The 19284-nt window shown below is 38.2% G+C and overlaps 2 protein-coding genes across 9 annotated transcripts in view; both read left to right on the forward strand.

Annotated features, from left to right (window-relative positions):
* The window catches only part of dnmt3ab (DNA (cytosine-5-)-methyltransferase 3 alpha b), a 52687-nt gene extending 47953 nt beyond the window's left edge, over positions 1-4734 (forward strand). For all 7 annotated transcript variants that reach the window (XM_084913888.1, XM_084913892.1, XM_084913889.1 and 4 more), the window contains 2 exons: positions 251-369; positions 501-4734. In XM_084913888.1, the coding sequence (XP_084770014.1) occupies positions 251-369; positions 501-642 (261 nt within the window). In that variant the 3' untranslated portion in view covers positions 643-4734. The remainder of the gene's footprint in view (positions 1-250; positions 370-500) is intronic.
* A 1982-nt stretch (positions 4735-6716) lies between these two features.
* Positions 6717-19157, forward strand: dpysl5a (dihydropyrimidinase like 5a). Of its 2 annotated transcripts, none has more exons than XM_084915031.1 (13): positions 6717-6889; positions 8956-9226; positions 10855-11013; positions 12216-12395; positions 12515-12583; positions 12701-12745; positions 13828-13903; positions 14122-14278; positions 14396-14537; positions 14767-14909; positions 15040-15247; positions 16201-16369; positions 17157-19157. In XM_084915031.1, exons 2-13 carry the CDS (start codon positions 8966-8968, stop codon positions 17240-17242), a joined length of 1695 nt encoding a protein of 564 aa, XP_084771157.1. In that variant the 5' UTR covers positions 6717-6889; positions 8956-8965; the 3' UTR covers positions 17243-19157. The 2 variants fall into 2 exon arrangements, with proteins under 2 accessions (XP_084771157.1, XP_084771156.1); XM_084915030.1 differs by lacking the exon at positions 6717-6889 and adding an exon at positions 8640-8785.
* The last annotated feature ends 127 nt before the right edge of the window (positions 19158-19284 follow it).

Raw genomic sequence — 19284 nt, forward strand, 5'->3', positions numbered from 1 at the left:
AAAACTCATAACAGAGGACTAAAACCAATACAGAATCATGAAATAAAGATCAAAAATACAAAGTTGAAGACTCAAAACTCTGGGACCAAGATCCAGGGACAGGTCTTCACACGGGAACCTCATGTTTACCAAATTATCTGATCACGATAACCTGAACATTTTAGAAAAGGTATCTCAGGTTTTGTAAGTTTGTTACGCAGCAAGGACATAAAAATGGCATAAACTAATTTTTTTTTAAATTGTCCTCCAGTTTGGCAAGGTGAGGACCATCACTACCAGGTCTAATTCCATCAAGCAGGGCAAGGACCAGCACTTCCCAGTCTACATGAATGAGAAGGAAGACATACTGTGGTGCACTGAGATGGAGAGGTATGTAAACATAATGATTTCAACTACTGTGTAGGCTTTTTTCAGAGGTCAGAATTTCAAGATTTTCTTCCTTTGTCTTCCCCTGTCTGCTCGCTGGTTGCACGTGTGGTGTGGATGGTTGCTCACATCAGGGTCTTTGGTTTTCCAGTCCACTATACAGACGTATCCAACATGAGCCGACTGGCGAGGCAGAGGCTGCTGGGCAGATCATGGAGCGTCCCAGTTATCCGCCACCTGTTTGCACCACTCAAAGAGTACTTTGCCTGTGACTGAGCAGTCAGAAAATTAGCTCAGAACCATTTAGTATGAAGTGCCGTAAGGGGCATTATTACTGAAACGCTCTCAAACACACTACTGAACACTAAGGCATTTCAGCTGAACAGGAAGGTGTTTCAGTGTTGCCAACTTAGCAACTTTGTCGCTATATTTAGCGAGTTTTCAGACCCCCTTAGTGACTTTTTTTCTCTAAAAAACGACTAGCGACAAATCTGCCGATTTTTGCTTTTGTTATTAGAAAGACCTATGACCACTTTTTGACCTGAAAGCACATATCTCTCTTACTTTCAACAAGCAGCGGGTGCTGCCGTGGGCACTTCGCCCATGCCAAAGCGCTCACAGGCAGCAGTCGCCCCCAGCTGCTGTCAGAGCAGGAGATGCTGATCTCCCTACCCATCCAAACTGCAAATGAATCACGCATTAGCAAAGCCGCTGCTCCCACCCTGACTTTGACGCAGTCAGTTCTTCTTTTACTTTTTGTAAATCACAAGGTTTAAAACTACTTAAACACACACAGTGTGTGTGTGTGTAACTCCGCCAGAGTGCCTTTTTTGGGTCACTTTTGCCGGTACCAAGCCCGGATAAAGGAGGAGGGTTAGAATTGTTACATTAAAAAAAAACAATAATTACTCAAAGAATTTAATTTGTAGTTCTAAATATATTCCTAATGCATTTAGGGTGTTTTTTTACCCACTTTATGTCTCTTCCACGATGTTATTTCTCTCTCCTACAACATAGGTTACAATTACATAAACATGACCAATTATGCAAATTAGGCGATGACGTTATTTAGCAACTTCTGGCGACTTTTAGGACCGCTAATAGCGACTTTCCTTACTAAGGATTTGGCAACACTGCCCTATCCAGCTGAAACGCCTTGGTTTTAAGTAGTGTGTGTGACTGCATTTCAGTAGCGTGTGTGAGTACATTTCAGTAGCGTTTGTTAGAGCGTTTCAGTAGTGTGTGTGAGAGATAAAATTTTAGTAGTGTGTGTGTGTGTGAGAGCATTTCAGTAATAATGTCCCTTACGGCACCTCATAATTTAGGAACCACAACTGTATGTTGTGACTAGAAACAAGAGCCTTGATCCTCAAATTATACTCTGGTATAATTTGTAAGCGAAACATAGATTTCACATTATTTCTTGTATTTGAATTGCAATTCTTATTCTATTTAATTTTATATATCATTTTACAGTAGGGCCGCTGCAGTGTTATCAAGTATTGTTTATTTGTTTGTGCAAGCTATACTTGAGACTATGCTTTCTTCTCAAGACACGAAGACAGAAGAGTGCTAAATACGTCTTGTAAGAGAGAGGGATAGGAATACATTGGGAAACATCAGAAAGACAGGAAGTAGGATATTTTTTTTCAAGATATGTGAAATGCTTCTGCTGTGTGAGCGTACTGCGAGACTCCCACCTGCAGTGCAGCCATGCTTCCAGCTACTGAGCCTCACAGGGATGTTTCCTTCAGTGTCAAGAGAGCTGTGTCTCTGAGAATCCAAAACACCAGATCACATATACCTCTTTGTTTACAGTTTCTATACACAACTGAAGGTAATAAAGGTACTACTGTAATATGGTTACAATACCATGGTGCTCCAAGATGATATGAAACATCATAGCCCATGTGGCAATGCATTTTTAGACAATACGGAGCGTTTTAACCTGTTGCTGGATGAACTTTTGTTTGACGTTTTTACATTTAACGAAAAAAAATAAAATAATGTTGTATGCCGTTCGGTTGACCGACGTTTGACTGCAAAATAGAGCTTATACTCTTTTCTGCGTTTTTACAGCTATTACACAAGTTTGTACTGGTGCTCTTCTAATCTCAGCCTTGCTACACTCAGGCTCACTGTCTGGATCTGCACAAACAGAAAGTGAAGCTAGCCACATGGGAGATGATGTTTTCTGTCATTCAAAAGAAAAAACTTAAGATCAAAGTCTGTGATGAGCTACTTTTTTCTAGTTTCATCATGAACAATGACGTTACTGTACAACTGTTAGTAAGCGTGGTCGCTGTGAAGGAGGGAGAGCGACCAGGCCGGGTAACTCTCCTCCTCGGCTTCCACCTCTCTAAACTGAATAACTGTCAGGTGCAAATACTCAACAATATGGTGCCGCTTCACAGAGTTCTTCTACCTTTTTATAGCAATTTTGTGCTGTTTTATCAACATTATCAAGCACTTTTATACGTACACTTTCTTTTTCTTTTAAAAACATTTTTTTTCTTGTGAATTGGTTTATTTTTCGTTTAGTTTAATGATGTGAACTGATCAATCCTCGTGTAATATTTTTTGTATACAGTAGGGCTGTGCCAATAGAAGTGAAAGAATGGATTTTTTTTAATATGTGAAACCATGTTATTTGACTCGGTGTACAGTAGATGGATTGTCATTTCTAACCTCCAACTCCTTTTCTCACCTTCCATCATCCATATTGTTCTCTGTTTCGAAGCAGCGATACAGTATGTTGCCACGTAAATTCAAGGAATGTCTGTTGCTATTAAGATTGTAAAAATGTAAGGCAGCGTCAAAGAGCTGTGTTTCCTGCTTTGTAAAATATTTTGTCCCCTGTGAAGGACAGTAGGGCCGCTGCCATTTGCTCGATAAATTGTAGTCGTCATGTTGGCAAATTGTAAGCGCCGATCCAAATTATGGATTACACGCGCAAACTAAATTCTCTTGATTGTAATCCTTAAGCTAAACACAGAGGATTTAGGCTGCAGTTTGTCAAAACAAAAGCCTGACACAGTGTTTGACACGGATGTCAGCACTCAAAGAGTAAAGAGTAAGAGCAGATGCTATCGCTTCTCTAAATCATATTTAAGATTTGAAATTTAATTTCTTAATGTAATTAATTTCTTAAGTGACCTTATTGCCATCCTTTTTGTCCATGCATGGTGGTTCAATATGAGCTCTCGTGCTTTGTATTTTATCAGATGTTATCCCCCTCTCCACCTTTAATACCTAACGTCACATTCATGGTTGTACATTCTGTACATAGAGTTTTCTGGTTGCTGTTTTCAATTTTTTTTCTTTTCTTTTTTTAATTACAAATGAGATGTACAAATATAATTCTTTGCTAATATATATCATCAAATAGAAAGAAAATCTTAGGTTGAAAATAAAAATCATTGACAAATTTCATTCAAAGCTTCAAGCATTAGATGTAGAGAGATTCCAATTCTGCTTTTTTTTTTTTTTTTTTTTTTTTCTTAATTTTGATTTGTTTGTTTCAAGTGAATCCAGATTGGATGTTTTGTGATCTTAACATTGGCCTAAAGACAGCTTTAAGATTGACGGTCTAAACTTCACTGCACAGCCCTACACGGTGGTGTTTTTTTAAACTTCTGTTTCTTTTTGTAAGACTTTAAAAAGAGGGATTGTAGGCGTTTCTGATGGTGCTAAACATTTTACCTAATCAAGAAAAATGTATTTGATTGGAAGACAAATAAACATGTCTTGACAATGACTGTTTTAAGTTCCTTGTAGTAATGAAAAATAACTATTATTTCACTCATATAAATATATTAACAAAGGCATTTTAACTTTGTACTTGAAAAAATAAGGATAACAAATAATGAAAGGTTTGCTATATTGTTTTAGACTAGAGATTGCTGTAGTCGGTGCTTATCTGTGGGAAAATTGTGTGAGAAAAAAAATGGTAATAACTTTTACTGTAGCATAATGTATGCTTAATGCGCATTGCTTCTTAATCCTACATTCCATGCCACAATATTCTCCATGTCTGTTTTCCGAATGTTGTTTTGAACTGACGCTTACTTGTTTCTTTGTTTTTAAAAAAAAGAAGAAAAAAAAAATCAGAAACAGCATTTCATTTTACTGGTCAAAGCAGGCCAATACTTCAGTGATACTGTTAACGCTCTGTGTGACTTTCTTTCTGTCATAGCTGTTTTATGGCCTGTTTTGGTTTTCCTCAAGACCAGTTCATACAGCAGATGTAGCAGTCATTCTCTGCCCCATACCTTTGTTTAGTGTTCAAAGAGAAGATAAAGGCTTCGTATGTACTTGTGCTGGAGAACACTTGAATAAATGTATTGTTTTTGTGCAAAAAAAAATTCACTATGGGTCTTTCTTCTTTTTTTTTAAATTTATTGATATCTTGTAAAATGTATCTTTTGACGTTACACTAAGAAAATATATTTCAGATGTTCAAATTAAGTGTTAGAGAAATATGTACCATCACCTTTTTTTTTTTTTAAAGTTAGACCGTTATCTGGCCAAAAACTGAAACTGACTGTGGCTAATTAATGACAAAGGTACTTTAAAATAATATCAGTGTCACATTACAGTCAAACCAGTAGATGTGTTTAGACTTTTAAGGTGTCCAAGTAAGTAAGTCACAGGCTGTTGGACATGACAGCCAAAGTGATTCAAAAGTATGAATGATTTTTATTAACCAGACATGGCTTCATTGCTTCATTTGCTAGCACTTGAAGACACACAACACATTTTAGTCTTCCATTGTTATTATTTGTCCATTGTGCTAAGTTTGAGAGTTTGAGTTTGAGAGCCATTGATGTATTTATTAATGGCTTTATACATGATGCAATATCTAAATCAGTACTTTTGATTTAGTGGGAACTCCTTGTATATGAGGTGATTCCTTTTATATTTTCATGTCATATCTGATGCAAATATTACTAAGAATGGTTCTGCATTAGTGAATTAATGTTATGATTTTCAGTATTTGTTCATTTGTAACTGTAATTAAGATATAGCCTACTATATCTTAATTATGCTGAATAAAATAATAAAAGTATAAATCATAGTATAATTATAATGTTGCATAATTAGACAGTTATAAGCTTGTGACTGTCAGGAGCCCGTGAACATTGATATTCAGCTCCAGTTTCCATGCTCCCCCAGCAGAGGATCTCTCAGTGTCTTGGCACCTGAGTTCACTACGACTCACTGCTTTAAATACAGGTGACAGCCTGCAGCTCCCCTTTGATCACATTAAACCTGAACATGTTGCCATTCTCCAGCTTCTAATTCAGCCACCAATCAGAGCTGATGAGTCGCCTGCAGTTACACTTTCTGCTAGTACCATATTCTTGCTTGCAATAGAATTTCTTCTTCTTTCCCCCCTTTACCTCATTTATAGCTGTGGCAGATGAAGCTGAAGTCGTTGAAAGATAACGCACAAAAGGTAAACGAGCTACTTATACCTCAAGGTCAACCTCATAAAGATACATAATCCTTTTAATCCGTTACATTAGTACTAACTATGAATCCTAAGGGTACTTCAATCAGCCTTGCTGTACTGCTGTCTTCATAATCACCCTCTTGATCTGCTAGTGGTACGGCCTCCTCAGAGTGAACACGCCCTAAGTCCAAATTAATTGGGTGCTTGGGCAACCAAGCCTTCACTGAACGCTGCTGATTGGAGCGTCACACAGTCGCACGGCCTGGATGCTGCGAGCTGCGTCAAGTTAATCAAAGAAACACCGGAAGTGTGGTGATTTTCCTACAAAATAAAATATAGTAGCTATACCATCATAGTTATAGCGTTTCGATATAGGTGCTGATATAAATTACACTGATCGTATAATTTAGGTAATTTTCATTGAGTTATTTTATGCAAAGACAATATTAGTGCAGCTATTGGTTAGTTATAACTCAAGAGTTTTTTGTGAATCAGTGACAAAAATAAATAAATAAAATAAACAAATATTGCTATTGAAAAATAATAAAGAAAGAATTACCTCAAATTATTGTCTTCCATCATATGTATCTAAAAATTACTAGATACAATGATTTTTTTATTTATTTGATAACATTTGATATAAAGCTATAAAACATGAGCTGCTCTAACATATATTCTAACACATTTTTAACATCAATAAGTTGTAGAAAACTCCCTTTCTTTCTTTCTTTCTTTCTTTATTGAGCTTGATGTTAGGTAGCAGCTGATCAATTATATACAAATCATGATGAAAATCTACTCTATATTCGCATTACTTTACTAGAAGTTGCATTGGTCTCAACAACTGTTTTATTTTGAAAGTCACAATAAGAAGTCTTCCTTGCATGTCATTGCTGACTTCACGGTGATGATGCTGCCCCTGATGGTCCCGGACCGGCCAGGAAGGTATCCATCTGGTGTGTGTGTGTGTGTATATCTCCTTGGGAAGTGCCATCCACGGATTGTGTTGAATTGTGTTGAGAAAGTATCCAGTGATCCGAGTGGAGCAGCAGCAGGCCCATAGAGGAGGTATGTGGTCCACGTCGTCAGAATTATTAGGTCTGCTAGGCTGCAGTGACTGTGTCTGGGGTGCAAATCCTCTCCTGGAGCACGGAGACTTTGTTTCCATGCCCCTTGGCTACACGTCTGGTCCCTACCTGGTGTTTCTCCCATCCTCCCCGTGATCTATACACACCCTACAAGTGCAGCTGCATCCGTTCACCGTGCATGAGGGCAGTGTGATGATAATGTGAGGCCACTTAGATAGCAAACTGGTGCTCATTGTGGAAGAGGAGAGGAGGGCGGACTGAGAGTTAGGAGGACGCTTTTCTAGGTCGGTAATGAACGCTGTGAAGCCGATCATGCCGGATGGAGACCGGTTTCTTTGTGTCAAGTCGCACAAGTGGAAGTGTCATCATTTCACTGTGTTCACAGCTAATCAGCAAAATTGCCATATTTATTGGAATAATCATTGTGGCTGGCGCCAATTTAAAAGCACGTTTGGTTTTTACGAGGGATTTATTACATTTATTTTATGGACGAACAAGAAAAATATCAAATAAAGAGCATTTGAGCAATGTAGCCACGAAAGAAGCCTTGCGTTATAAGTTTGTAATTACCTTTATTTTATATTAAAGATTTAGTGTATCCTTATTTATCGTGCAGTGATTTCATGCAACTCAAGCTCCTATGTTTAATAATAACTAACCGCCGACAACTTCCGTACTGGTAACTGAGCTATAGGCCTCCTGATATAGTAATGACTTTATTATGCCTGTAGCTGTCCCCTCAGGCTTTAGGAGGGTAAAAAAGCACCTGTGAGTATCAATAGATGTACAAGTAATAATGGGATATCCATCACATTATCAGCTATCAGATGTGGATGTGTAAGGAGTCCATGCCTTGCAGTAAAGTTGCCGCACCCTCATACGCACGCATCCTGCATGCACACATGTACGCAAGCACGCAAGGATGGAAACACACTCACACACTACATCACACCATTAATACAGTGGTGTGGAGGGAAGGGAGGGTGTAGGTCTTAGAGACTGCTTCTTTGTCACAGATGAGCCGTTAATTACTGACAGTAATTATATCTGTGCTACCCAACAGCTGATTTAAAGAAAATATTGTGTGTGTTTATTTGTGACTTTTATGAGTTAAAACGTGTTTAGGACAGAGCAGATAAGAGTAGAGGGGCCTTTGGGACCAAGAGGCCTCGGATGGCCTTACTCAATAAAATTGTCTTTGGAGTAATAATTTGTTACTTACTATAAATTAATTTAATTTTACATGAGAAATGCCTAAAACCTTTGGAAGTTTTCATACTGCCTGGAATAAAACTGTGGATTGGTCCAAAAATAACCTGGTTTAAACATGTAAAACTGGAGTTAGCTGTTAAAATGTGAGGGCTTGCTACACCATCCAATTCACATGTGTGTGTATTTTTATCACAGCATTCACACCTGTGAGCAGTTAAAATCTAAAGGTGACTATTTCAGGTGATAACATGATTTTAGATAATGTAAGTGGAAAATGTGTACGTACCAACCATCAGTTTAGGAAATGGAGTAGAGGCAATCAAAACCATTCTCAGTTTAAGCTAAACATATTTTTACATGTTTAGCGTAGATTCTTGTAATATAACAATACAGTGAGCGTAAGCAGTGTCCATGCTCCTTCGGTCCTTTCAAAAATAATAGTCCCATTGACCCTTGCTTGCCCTATTGTGACCCTTAACTGGACGCAGCTTCTTTCTATTTATTATGACGCCTCTGCACACTGAGCTGTCAGGTCTCAGGCAGTGACTGACACAGCCTACTCAGCCTTGTAGCTGATGTCAGTCACAGTGTGACAGACTGGTTCCAGAGCAGCATTACTGATCCTTCTCTCTCCTCCGTCATCTTATTCTACTGTAAAAATGAGGTACTGTAAATAAGGTTTTTTCATAGAAATACTGCAGATTCCTTTGTCAGGTGGTTATAACTTTTCTTCTGTTTTGATGTACACTGTGGTTGCTTTGAATCAGATTGCCACCCTTTAGTATCTACAAAAAGCAAAAAGTATTCAGCTGTATGTTTCCCTCTTCCTCGCAGATCAATAGCCATGTCTTCCAGCTCAGCGATGGTGCGGATCCTGATAAAGGGTGGCAAAGTGGTGAATGATGACTGTACCCAGGAGGCTGACGTTTACATCGAGAACGGCATCATCCAGCAGGTGGGGAAGGAGCTGATGATCCCAGGTGGGGCCAAAGTGATTGATGCCTCAGGGAAACTGGTGCTTCCTGGGGGCATCGACACTAGTGTCCACCTGGAGGAGAGCTTCATGAATGCCACCACAGTAGATGACTTCTACAGCGGTACCAAGGTAACAGTCTTTTCATATTGTTCCAAATTTAGAGAAGCAAAAGAGCAAACTTCATGTTTTATCACCTTTGTCACAACAGGAAAGATTAAGATTCAGAGACCATTGAATTATTGAAAAAAAGGCTTTTTACTGATGTTAATTTTAGTCACACTGTCAGTAATGCATCATTATTCTGTTTTGATGCTTCTTAATATTTGGAGATCAAATATTTAGGTTATTTTAGGCAGGAATACTTTTGCTGTCAAAGTTAGAACTAAGAAGTCAGACCTCAGACACAAATTTATAGGTCACTCCTCCTTCCCTTAAGAGAGCCAGAAGTAATATATCTATTACTTTGCAAATAAGCAGAGCACAGAACTTACGTCAAAAACTGGCACATAAAATAGTAACGAAGCATTTAATTTTAAGATCTAGCTGCAAGCAGAAAAAGCAGACAAACCAGCTGTACTAACATTAACAATAGCTGTTACTAAGGATATAAGAAGCATATATAAAAATAAATGTCACTGGGTTGCATCCAGAGTTTATTTCTCCAAAATTAGACAAAGGTGTTTTGGCAATTTTGCTCTTGGCATGGGTGAATGTTGGAGGCTGATACGACCGGGATACCCCACTCTGCTTCAGGGCACCGTGATGACTCATCACTCTGTAGTATTTTCAGCTTTCTAAGAGGTGACGGATGCTGGGAGCGAACCAGCCGGTAGATGCTGGTGACAGACACAATTCTTTGCTGCTTTCCATCTCCGCCAGTCATTCCTCTTCTCTGTCTCTCTCCTGGCCCCTCCCTGCCTGCTCCAGTATAAGTCCAGAGAAAAATGCAGATCAGTATCTGTTTCCATGGATACCGGGGTGCTGCTGCAAAGATTGCCGCAAAGCCTTTTCACTCACGCTATTGTGCTGGGAGACAATGGTTCCCAGACCCACGCCCCCCTAACACCCGTACTCCGTGCACGCCACTCGAGTCTCTAGGGTCAGCTGACAGATGCTCAGTGAAGCATGCGCTTATACACAAAACACTTGTTTGGGTTATTAAGATTTTCCTTAACTTGTGTCTGAAACATCTAAATCTGCTCGTAGGAGGTTAAAAAGTAAGAAGTGCTGATGCTGTAAAGAAATGATATAGTTTGTAGGTTTTAAAAAAACATGATTACACTGTAAGGAGCACTCAGTCTTGTGCTTTAACTGCTGAAGGATTTATATTTCCATCAGCAAGAATGTAAAGATAACCATTAGTATTAATGGTAATTGAAGCTATCACTTTTATGCTTGGAGTCGGGGCTGTGCTGATTAGTAGGTTAAAGTTGTTTTAGTAGTTATAGGCTTCATAAATCAATCCATTTTGTGCTATTTAATCATTTTTAAAGAAGCAAATGATTAAGTTTAAGGATTTAATTTAAGGTCGTGTCATATAGTCTCAAATTATTTAAGTCTTAAATTGCAGCTGATGATTCTAAACAAACTGAATAACAGCTTTTAAACTGAAACATCTCAGTGAAAAAAATCAACTATTATAGCAAATGAAAGAATGTCAGAGCAGGAAATACACCACATGTTTTTTGCAAATTATTTGACAGAATTAAATTAGACATTATAAGTGACTTCAGAGCTACTTTTTGTTGTTTTTCCAGGCTGCTTTGGCTGGTGGCACCACCATGGTGATCGGACATGTTCTCCCTGAGAGGAACGAATCTTTGCTGGAAGCCTACGAGAAGTGCCGCAACTCAGCCGACTCCAAGGCCTGCTGTGATTACGCTCTGCACATTGGAGTTACTTGGTGGGGACCCAAGGTACTGGAACACTGTCGCTCTATGTCCACGAACACTTCTTCTAAAGTAAAAACTTAACTTTGTATTTTGACTTAAATTATTATAAATGACCAGTGTGTATAAAGTATTGCAATGGGTTTCTAAGCCCCTCCCAAATGCAATATTAAGAACAGTTAGCAGCATTTTTCACATTTCCTTTCTCACAAAGTACCAGAATCTATTCGAAATACCTGGAATATGTTTTAAAATCCTTGTTAAATTTGACTACCTTTGTAATAATGAACTTGATGCTCTTTAGCTGCTAATATGTCAAAGTACAAATATATGCAAGAGACTCTTATTTTTAAAGAGGACCTGTTATGCTAATTTCCAGCTTCTTATTTTAATTCTAGTGTTCTGCTATGATAGCTTTGAATTTACAGCTCAGATTAATCCTTATTCATATTTTGCTTGCTCATGAACGTCTGAGCTCATCTTTTGTCAGAAACGAGCTGTTTTCGCTCCCTTACCCCACCCTTTAAGACGGCTTCTTTTGATCTGGTTGCCCCTTTACAACCAGTGGGTGGGGCTGTTGTGCTCATAGCTAGCTGTGTGCCTGAGATGATAATGCTGACCTCATTCTTTGAATCTTTAGCCATGTTTAATATGAGCCTCCACCACTACAGGACAGTCAAGGTAAAAAGAAAGAGCATCATTTGCCAATTCTAAGGTTTTACACATCAGCACAAAAAAACAAAACAAACCCCATAAAAACAAAATCAGGTCCTTAGCAGGCATTAAAATGAGGTAACTGTAATCTACAATATATTACACATTACACTGTGTCATTATTTATTATATCCTTGGTATTATATTTGACAATAATACGGAAAAGCATAACAGATCCTCTTTAAAATAACTATTTTTGCATTCTCCTTAAATCAGGCTGGATTTCATAACTGACTTAAATTAACAAGTAAGAAATGACCCATATGTGCTTTATGACTTCAAAGTTGTTAAAAATAATACTGGAACAAACTATTTAATTCAAAAATACCAAACTTTTTTTGTAAAGATAAGAAATCCACTTTGATCCCACCTACTTACAAGAATAAATACTGTAACGCAAATAACGGCATTAAACACTCAAATTAACTACTTCAGTTTAACCTTTTTTTTCTGGATAAGGATATTTTGGAGGTTGAGGCCACATTTGAGCTTGTGTCGTTGTTCCCCTTGTACAGGTTCGAGCTGAGATGGAGAAGCTGGTAAGAGACAAAGGAGTGAACTCCTTTCAGATGTTCATGGCTTATAAGGACATGTTCATGCTGCGGGACAGTGAACTCTTCCAGGTCCTGCAGCACTGTAAGGACATTGGAGCCATAGCGAGGGTCCACGCTGAGAATGGGGAACTTGTGTCAGAGGTAAGGGATTTACTGGGAATTACAGTGTGTGTACGCAAATGAAAAATATTGTTAAAGTTATTTAATTACATTTCCTATATATATATTTAAAAAAAAAAACATTATTACTTTTTTGTCAGGGTGCCAAGGAGGCATTGGATCTTGGCATTAGTGGCCCAGAAGGGATTGAAATCAGCAGGCCTGAAGAGGTATAAAGATTTATAATTATAACTCTTAATGATATCCAAACTCTGGTCAAGGATATGAGATATTTTTTCTATGATTGAATAAATTCCTTGCTTTGATTTACTGTGATTTCCTTGCAGTTGGAAGCAGAGGCAACCCACAGGGCGATTACCATCGCCAACAGGGTGAGTAGGATGTCAGAAAAAATGCAGTATAGAAATCAAAATAAGGTCATTATAAACTCTAGGGATGTTAAACATAAAACATTTTAATCACCAATCTTAGCACTGCTAACACTGCAATTTAACTCCAATGATTAATCTGCACAGAGCTGTTTTTGTTGGACAAAGATTGCCTTTGTGCACAACCACAGTTGATTTTAAACCAACAATCAGGATGTGATTAAAGGGCAGGCTTTAGGCTTTAATTTAAGGGCTCTAACAAAACCATTACATTAGTTGTTTAGCAACCATTTTCATACACAGTGCCCCATTTTCAGAGGCTGAAATCTAACTGGATGACTGACTGACAAACAGTTTAAGTAGGGATTTTTACCCTAAATCTAAAACACCTTAAGACTACAGTTATTATCATTTGGTAATATATAAATAAAACTGAAATGAATTTAATTGAATTGAATTTGAATTGAATCAGCGTGACAGCAAAACTCTGGAAGTGGTCAAATCAACAATCTGGCACTTTCTTGGAAATAATGAATGCGCGGGCCAGCTCAGGAACACCTAAAAGCCTGAAACACCACAAAAGACAGCTAAAGTGGATGATTGCACTGTTCTTTTCTTGGTTAAGAAAACAACAACCCTTCAAAACATCTAGCCAAGTCAACAACACTCTGGAGGAGGTAGGCGTATCATTGCCAAAGTCTGCAATCAAGAGACGCCTTTATGAATATAAATACACAGAGGCTTTAAAACAGGGTGCAAACCACTGCTTACACCCAGCAACAGGAAGGTCAGATTAGACTTTGCCATAAAACATCTCAAAGAGCCTGTATAGCTCTAAAAAAACACAGATTTAGCAGATAAAACTCTAAATTAACTTGTACTAGAATGATGGTAAGCGAAAAGTATGTAGAAATTATTTTCATCCATGTAGTTTGTCCAATTACTGTACTTTTGAGACTTTGAAAATGAGGATCTATGAATAAAAATAACTGTACTTCTTAAACAGTTAATGTAGTGCTTTTGTATTAAAAAGTCTGTACAAGCACTTGTGGACCTAACTATATAACCTTTTTGTTTTCTGTTAGGCCCACTGCCCAATTTATCTTGTGAATGTCTCCAGTATGTCTGCTGGAGATGTAGTGGCTACAGCCAAGATGCAAGGTGAGGCTCTTTATCTTTTATATTTAGTGTTACTATCTTTGAAGCAAGTGATGTGCATTAAGGGAATGTATTTCTTTGATGAGATGTGGTCTACTGTTACTTAAATGTCTGCTTTGATGATCCTAAAGCCAACTCAAAATCAGTGTTTGCTTGTCTTTTAAGCTCCTTGCACTATTATTCTAGCTAATATATGTCCTTATTGAAATGTCTGACCACAGGTAAGGTAGTCCACGGAGAAACAACAACTGCCCACACTGTCCTGAACGGTATGCAGTACTATCATCAGGACTGGTCTCATGCAGCTGCCCATGTGACTGTGCCTCCTCTCCGCCTGGACCCCAATACTCCAAATTTTCTAATGAGCCTGCTTGGAAAGTGAGAAAAAAAATACTATAACATCTGTCATTAAGTTTAATTTAATATGAATGTTTCTTGTTTCTTCCACTGATTAAATAATTAATAATAAATATGACTTCCTTTGTCCTGCTTTAGCGACACTCTAAATGTTGTGGGGTCTGACCATCGTCCATTCACCATCAAACAGAAAGCCATGGGCAAGGATGATTTCACAAAGATCCCTCATGGGCTTCCTGGCATTCAGGACCGTATGAGCGTCATCTGGGAGAAAGGGGTGGTATGTGTGGCTCTTTTGTTCCTGTGTGGCTGTCAGAGAACTTTCACAAATAGGACATCTGTTTTGGTGGTTATGAATGTGAGCTTTTAACAAACAGACAGAACGGGCAGAAGAGACACAAAAACGTCTTGGTCTCCTTTTACTGGGTCAAATGATTTAGTAGCAGTTTGTGTTTTGTGTTTCTCCCTTAGAAATGGATTCAAATGTGTGTGCGTGTTCTCATTTTCAGATTGGAGGTAAAATGGATGAGAATCGCTTTGTAGCAGTCACGAGCTCGAATGCAGCCAAGATCTACAACCTCTACCCGAGAAAAGGCAGGATCATCCCAGGAGCAGATGCTGATGTGGTGGTCTGGGACCCAGAGGGATCCAAGTATGAAACTCAATCCATCCATTTATCGACCGGCTCGTCTCAGTGCAGCTTTTATATCAAAGCTGTAAGGCTGATCCAGCTTTTGCTTTGCTAAACTGGGTCACTTCTGTTTTTCAATCTCTGCCTACAGGGTCATTTCTGTGGAAAACCAGGTGCAGGGAGGTGACATTAACCCGTATGAAGGTCTGCGCTGCCACGGTGTACCGATTGTCACCATCAGCCGTGGACGTCTGGTCTACGAAAATGGCATGTTCACGTGCGCCGAGGGCTCCGGAAAGTTTTGCCCACTGAGGACTTTCCCGGATTATCTCTACAAGAAGATGGTTCAGAGAGAAAAGGTATCAGCCTGACCTGAAATACACTTACAAAGCATTGGTTACAGTTTTATAAACTTACATTTTATAATAGGATGATACGGCACAGTTGTTTCATGTATTTTTCTCTATCACCGGTGCCGCACTCCCTACTGTAATGATTAAACTTCCCATTCATTATAAAAAAAAGTAGGATAATTGACAAAACAGTACTAAAAAGGCAAATATCATAGAAAAGGTTGAAGGTTGGTTAAAAATAAACCAGAGCTGCACTAATTTAAGTTAATTATATCATAATTTAGAAACATGTATTTTTCACACTATATTTCTCCTTAGTTATATGTATAATTGTAGTTTATTGTGATTTTATGTCTCATCCTCCATAGTGGAACTACAAAAGATGGAAAGCTAGAAAATCAAAAACGAATTTGTATATTTAAGCAGAGTTGGCCAAATAGCTCTTAATCAATTGGGATATTCTGTGAGAGGGAAAATGTTAGAGATTGTTGGAGCTTCCACTACAAAGCTCAGTGTTTCCCACTGATTAATCTTGATTCTGGAGGTGTAGTTAGCATCTAAGAAATTTTGCAGTGGGGTTGAGAAATATACTCAGTTGCTAAAACATGCATTGCTTTCAGTGCCCCCTGGTGGAACATAAAGCCCCTGCTAGGGGACAACAAGGGGAGTTTGCTGATCCTATCATCTTCATATTTTTTCCTTTAAAATAAAATAAAATAAAAAATCTCAATAATTGATAAGAATTTTTGGATCAGGGTGTGTGAACTTTGTTAGATTCTGAAAAGGGGAAATGTCAAACAAGATTAGAGGATTTGAAGACTGTAATGAGATTCATTTATAAAGTCAATAAATATGTGCTACTTCAGCTTATGTTCTCTACATTTTTACAGGAAGCCTGCAGCGTAGTTTGTTGAAAGTATTGTTTTTAAGGAATACTTATTGCTATATGTTTCTGCCAGTGCCAGGCGGTGAAAGCTGTGGAGCGGGAACCCTACACAGGTGAAGTTGTTGCCGTGGCAAATTCTGGAAAAAGAGACATTGGCTCTTCAGATCTGGACACTCCAACACGCCCCTGCACCCGGCATGGGGGCATGAGGGACCTCCATGAGTCCAGCTTCAGCCTGTCTGGTGAGGACCAGCTGATTCATACACATGGCATTGTGAATTTTATAAAAGGAGGAATTTCCATGTTAATGGAAGCTACGGGACACTGGTAGCTTGTGATTTGGTGGCGCTGCTGCTGGTTTTATAAAATGTCTAATGACTGGCCTGATGAGGGCGATATAGTCAAAGTAACTTTGAATAACAGCACTTTCAGTAAGCTGAAGACTATAGTTGTCCCATGTTTGGGATAAAACTTGTTTGTTTAGGCCTGCATCATCAGAGCAGTACTTACTGGCAAGCTGCTGAGGTAGAAATGATGAATGACAGGCAGCAAAAAGTCTCAGTAGAAACAGAGTAAAGGTTTCTGACAGAATCTCACCTGCTTTCAGGGTGCATGCTGCAGAACACGTCTGAAAAGGTTAAAACTCCAATAATGATTCTAACTGTGCAACAAGTGTTGCTTTATGCCTGGGAAGTCACTTCACCTGGGAAGATAATAATTGGAGTGTAGTTATAGTGAACATTTATGCTGAAGGAATCCTTGTATTTGTACCTTACATCAAATTACTTACCAATAGTTTTATCAAAACCATAAATGCTTTGATTAAATGGAAAGCAAACAAACACTTCCATCCTTTTAGTTATGCTCCATTTCCTAAATCTCCCTGGAACTTAACATAAGCTCTTTAGAGAAGCCTTTACTGTACTACTGCAAAGTATGACTGAGCTTCAAGTAAGTTCTTCAAGGCAATAGCAGTTGTTTGTTTTTTCGCTGCCTAATCCAACGTGATCTTGTCCCCGGTTGCTCCAGGTGCTCAAATCGATGACAACATTCCAAAGAGATCCTCAGCGAGGATCCTTGCTCCTCCTGGTGGAAGATCCAGCGGGATCTGGTAACCAGTCAGAATGCCGCTACGTAAAGCAGAAGAATGATAGTCGAGGAAAATGTATGGCCAAGCAAGAAGACTTGTTTTACTTTAGAACATGTGTGGAGTAACGGAGTCATGTTTTCATTTTGAACTCAGTGCTGTTATTTAGAATTGTAAAATTGTATGACGTGGCTGTAATTATACTGCAATACGGCCAGGGAAAAATGTTTGCTAAGTGGTTATTGCTACCAAATTCCAGTGAAATGTTAACCAAATATAAGCAGCAGATATAAATTGAGTTGCAGTTGAGTTACTTTGGTTATTGGATTCTGGTAGGGGAAAATGTTGAGTCTTATTAACAGTTTTAGAAATATGAAGGTGAGTCAAGGTTTTTATGATGCGATTGTGTTACCTCACTGTAAAATACGATTTTGCACTTGTATCATGTACTATTTAGATGCCTTTTTACATGATTTCATGTCACAAGTGTCACAAAATGTCTTTTTACTCAGAGCCACGATGAATGAAAAGTGACAAATTCCTACAAGGATGTCGACGTGACATTAAAAAATGTCAGTTGTGAAAGGAAGAGTTGCTATTGATCAAATGATGAGGAATATCATAATTCAAGCTTACTGTTTTTTGTTATAATTTTTTTATATTGCATTATTTGTTATGTTCTTTTGATGCTACTATGTTGGAATGATTACACAAATAAGAACATGAAGTCTTTGCTCACTGGTTCGTCAGGTTCAACAGCCTTATAGCAGAATAGACTTCTGTTCCACCTCCACCAAATGTGAATGAAGCTATGCTGTGAGTACTGTGCATGTTAGCATAGTTAGAGGAACTTTAACAAGCACTGATACGAAACATGTTAGCATCTTTTCTGATCATATTTATTTCCACAGAGAGCAAACAGTCTCACCCAAATGGCCTTTTTCTCACCTGAGAACACATCATCCCGTACCACTGGTGCACTTTTAACAACTTAACAACTTTGGTTCACTGTGGTCAGGATGTTATCGGTCATCTGACTGACACGTCTAATGTAGCACGCCACTGTGAAGCACATACAGTGCTCAACAAACCTATTAGACCACCACACAGTGTGAGTTACCACCGCTGCCCCAAATTAACTCCTGAACTTTCAAATGTACTTTTACAAAAAAAGAGACGAAATAGTTAAACACATGATCATTTTTTGATTCAGATGCCAAATTACAGCTATTTACTTACATTCCTCAGTAGAAACATTTATTTTAGTGGTTGAATGTTGTGCTTGAATAATTTCTGACCCAAATTTGTGCCTGCTCAAAATTTGGGTATAAAAAAGTATATTTTACTTGCCTAACAAACAATATAATTTTAGTTTTAAGTAAGTTTTTGACAGATTTATAAAATATTTGTGTTTTCTTCTTTTTATGACAGGTGGTCTGATAAAATTTGTTAAGCTCTGTATAGAAGCGGTGAAGGGATCCACTTTAGTGTTGAAATCTTCAGAGGATCAAATGCCTTCTTATGACACTGAAAGTTTGTATGTTTGTTTAGCAACTACAGAAAAGCACTGATACTTTTTCAAGTTCTCTAATACTGTATTTTTACTGTTCATTTTGTAGTTACTACTTGTGAATATTTGTCTCGGTAACCGATTCTCTCTCTTTTTTTGTATTTTGATCATGCATTCAGGATTTAGCTCATTTTAGAATCAGTTATGTTCACAAGATCTTCATGCATGTTCTAGTAAAACTCCTCCATCACTGTTTCTTTTTGGACAGAGTTCACATGTTTGCTCCAGTGCATTATGCTGTGTCTTTTCCCCACCTAACGTACACTGGTGCTGAACAATGTGTCGTCACATTGAATCCTTTTATCTCCTTTTTTCGCCCCTTGCAGCTCTCTATCACATGATGTGAGTGCAAATAAACAACAATGAAATCAAATCCTGTGTCTGATTCCTGGCTATACTCGATATACTGCACATTCTTTCACATGAAAATTACAATTTTATCCAGTTTTATGCTTTTACATTACATTTTTCATACTTCTCTATATTTCGCAGACATTTGC

This window comes from Perissodus microlepis, chromosome 19, assembly GCF_051167445.1.
Source record: "Perissodus microlepis isolate ML-2025 ecotype Zambia chromosome 19, ASM5116744v1, whole genome shotgun sequence".
Lineage (NCBI taxonomy): Eukaryota > Metazoa > Chordata > Actinopteri > Cichliformes > Cichlidae > Perissodus > Perissodus microlepis.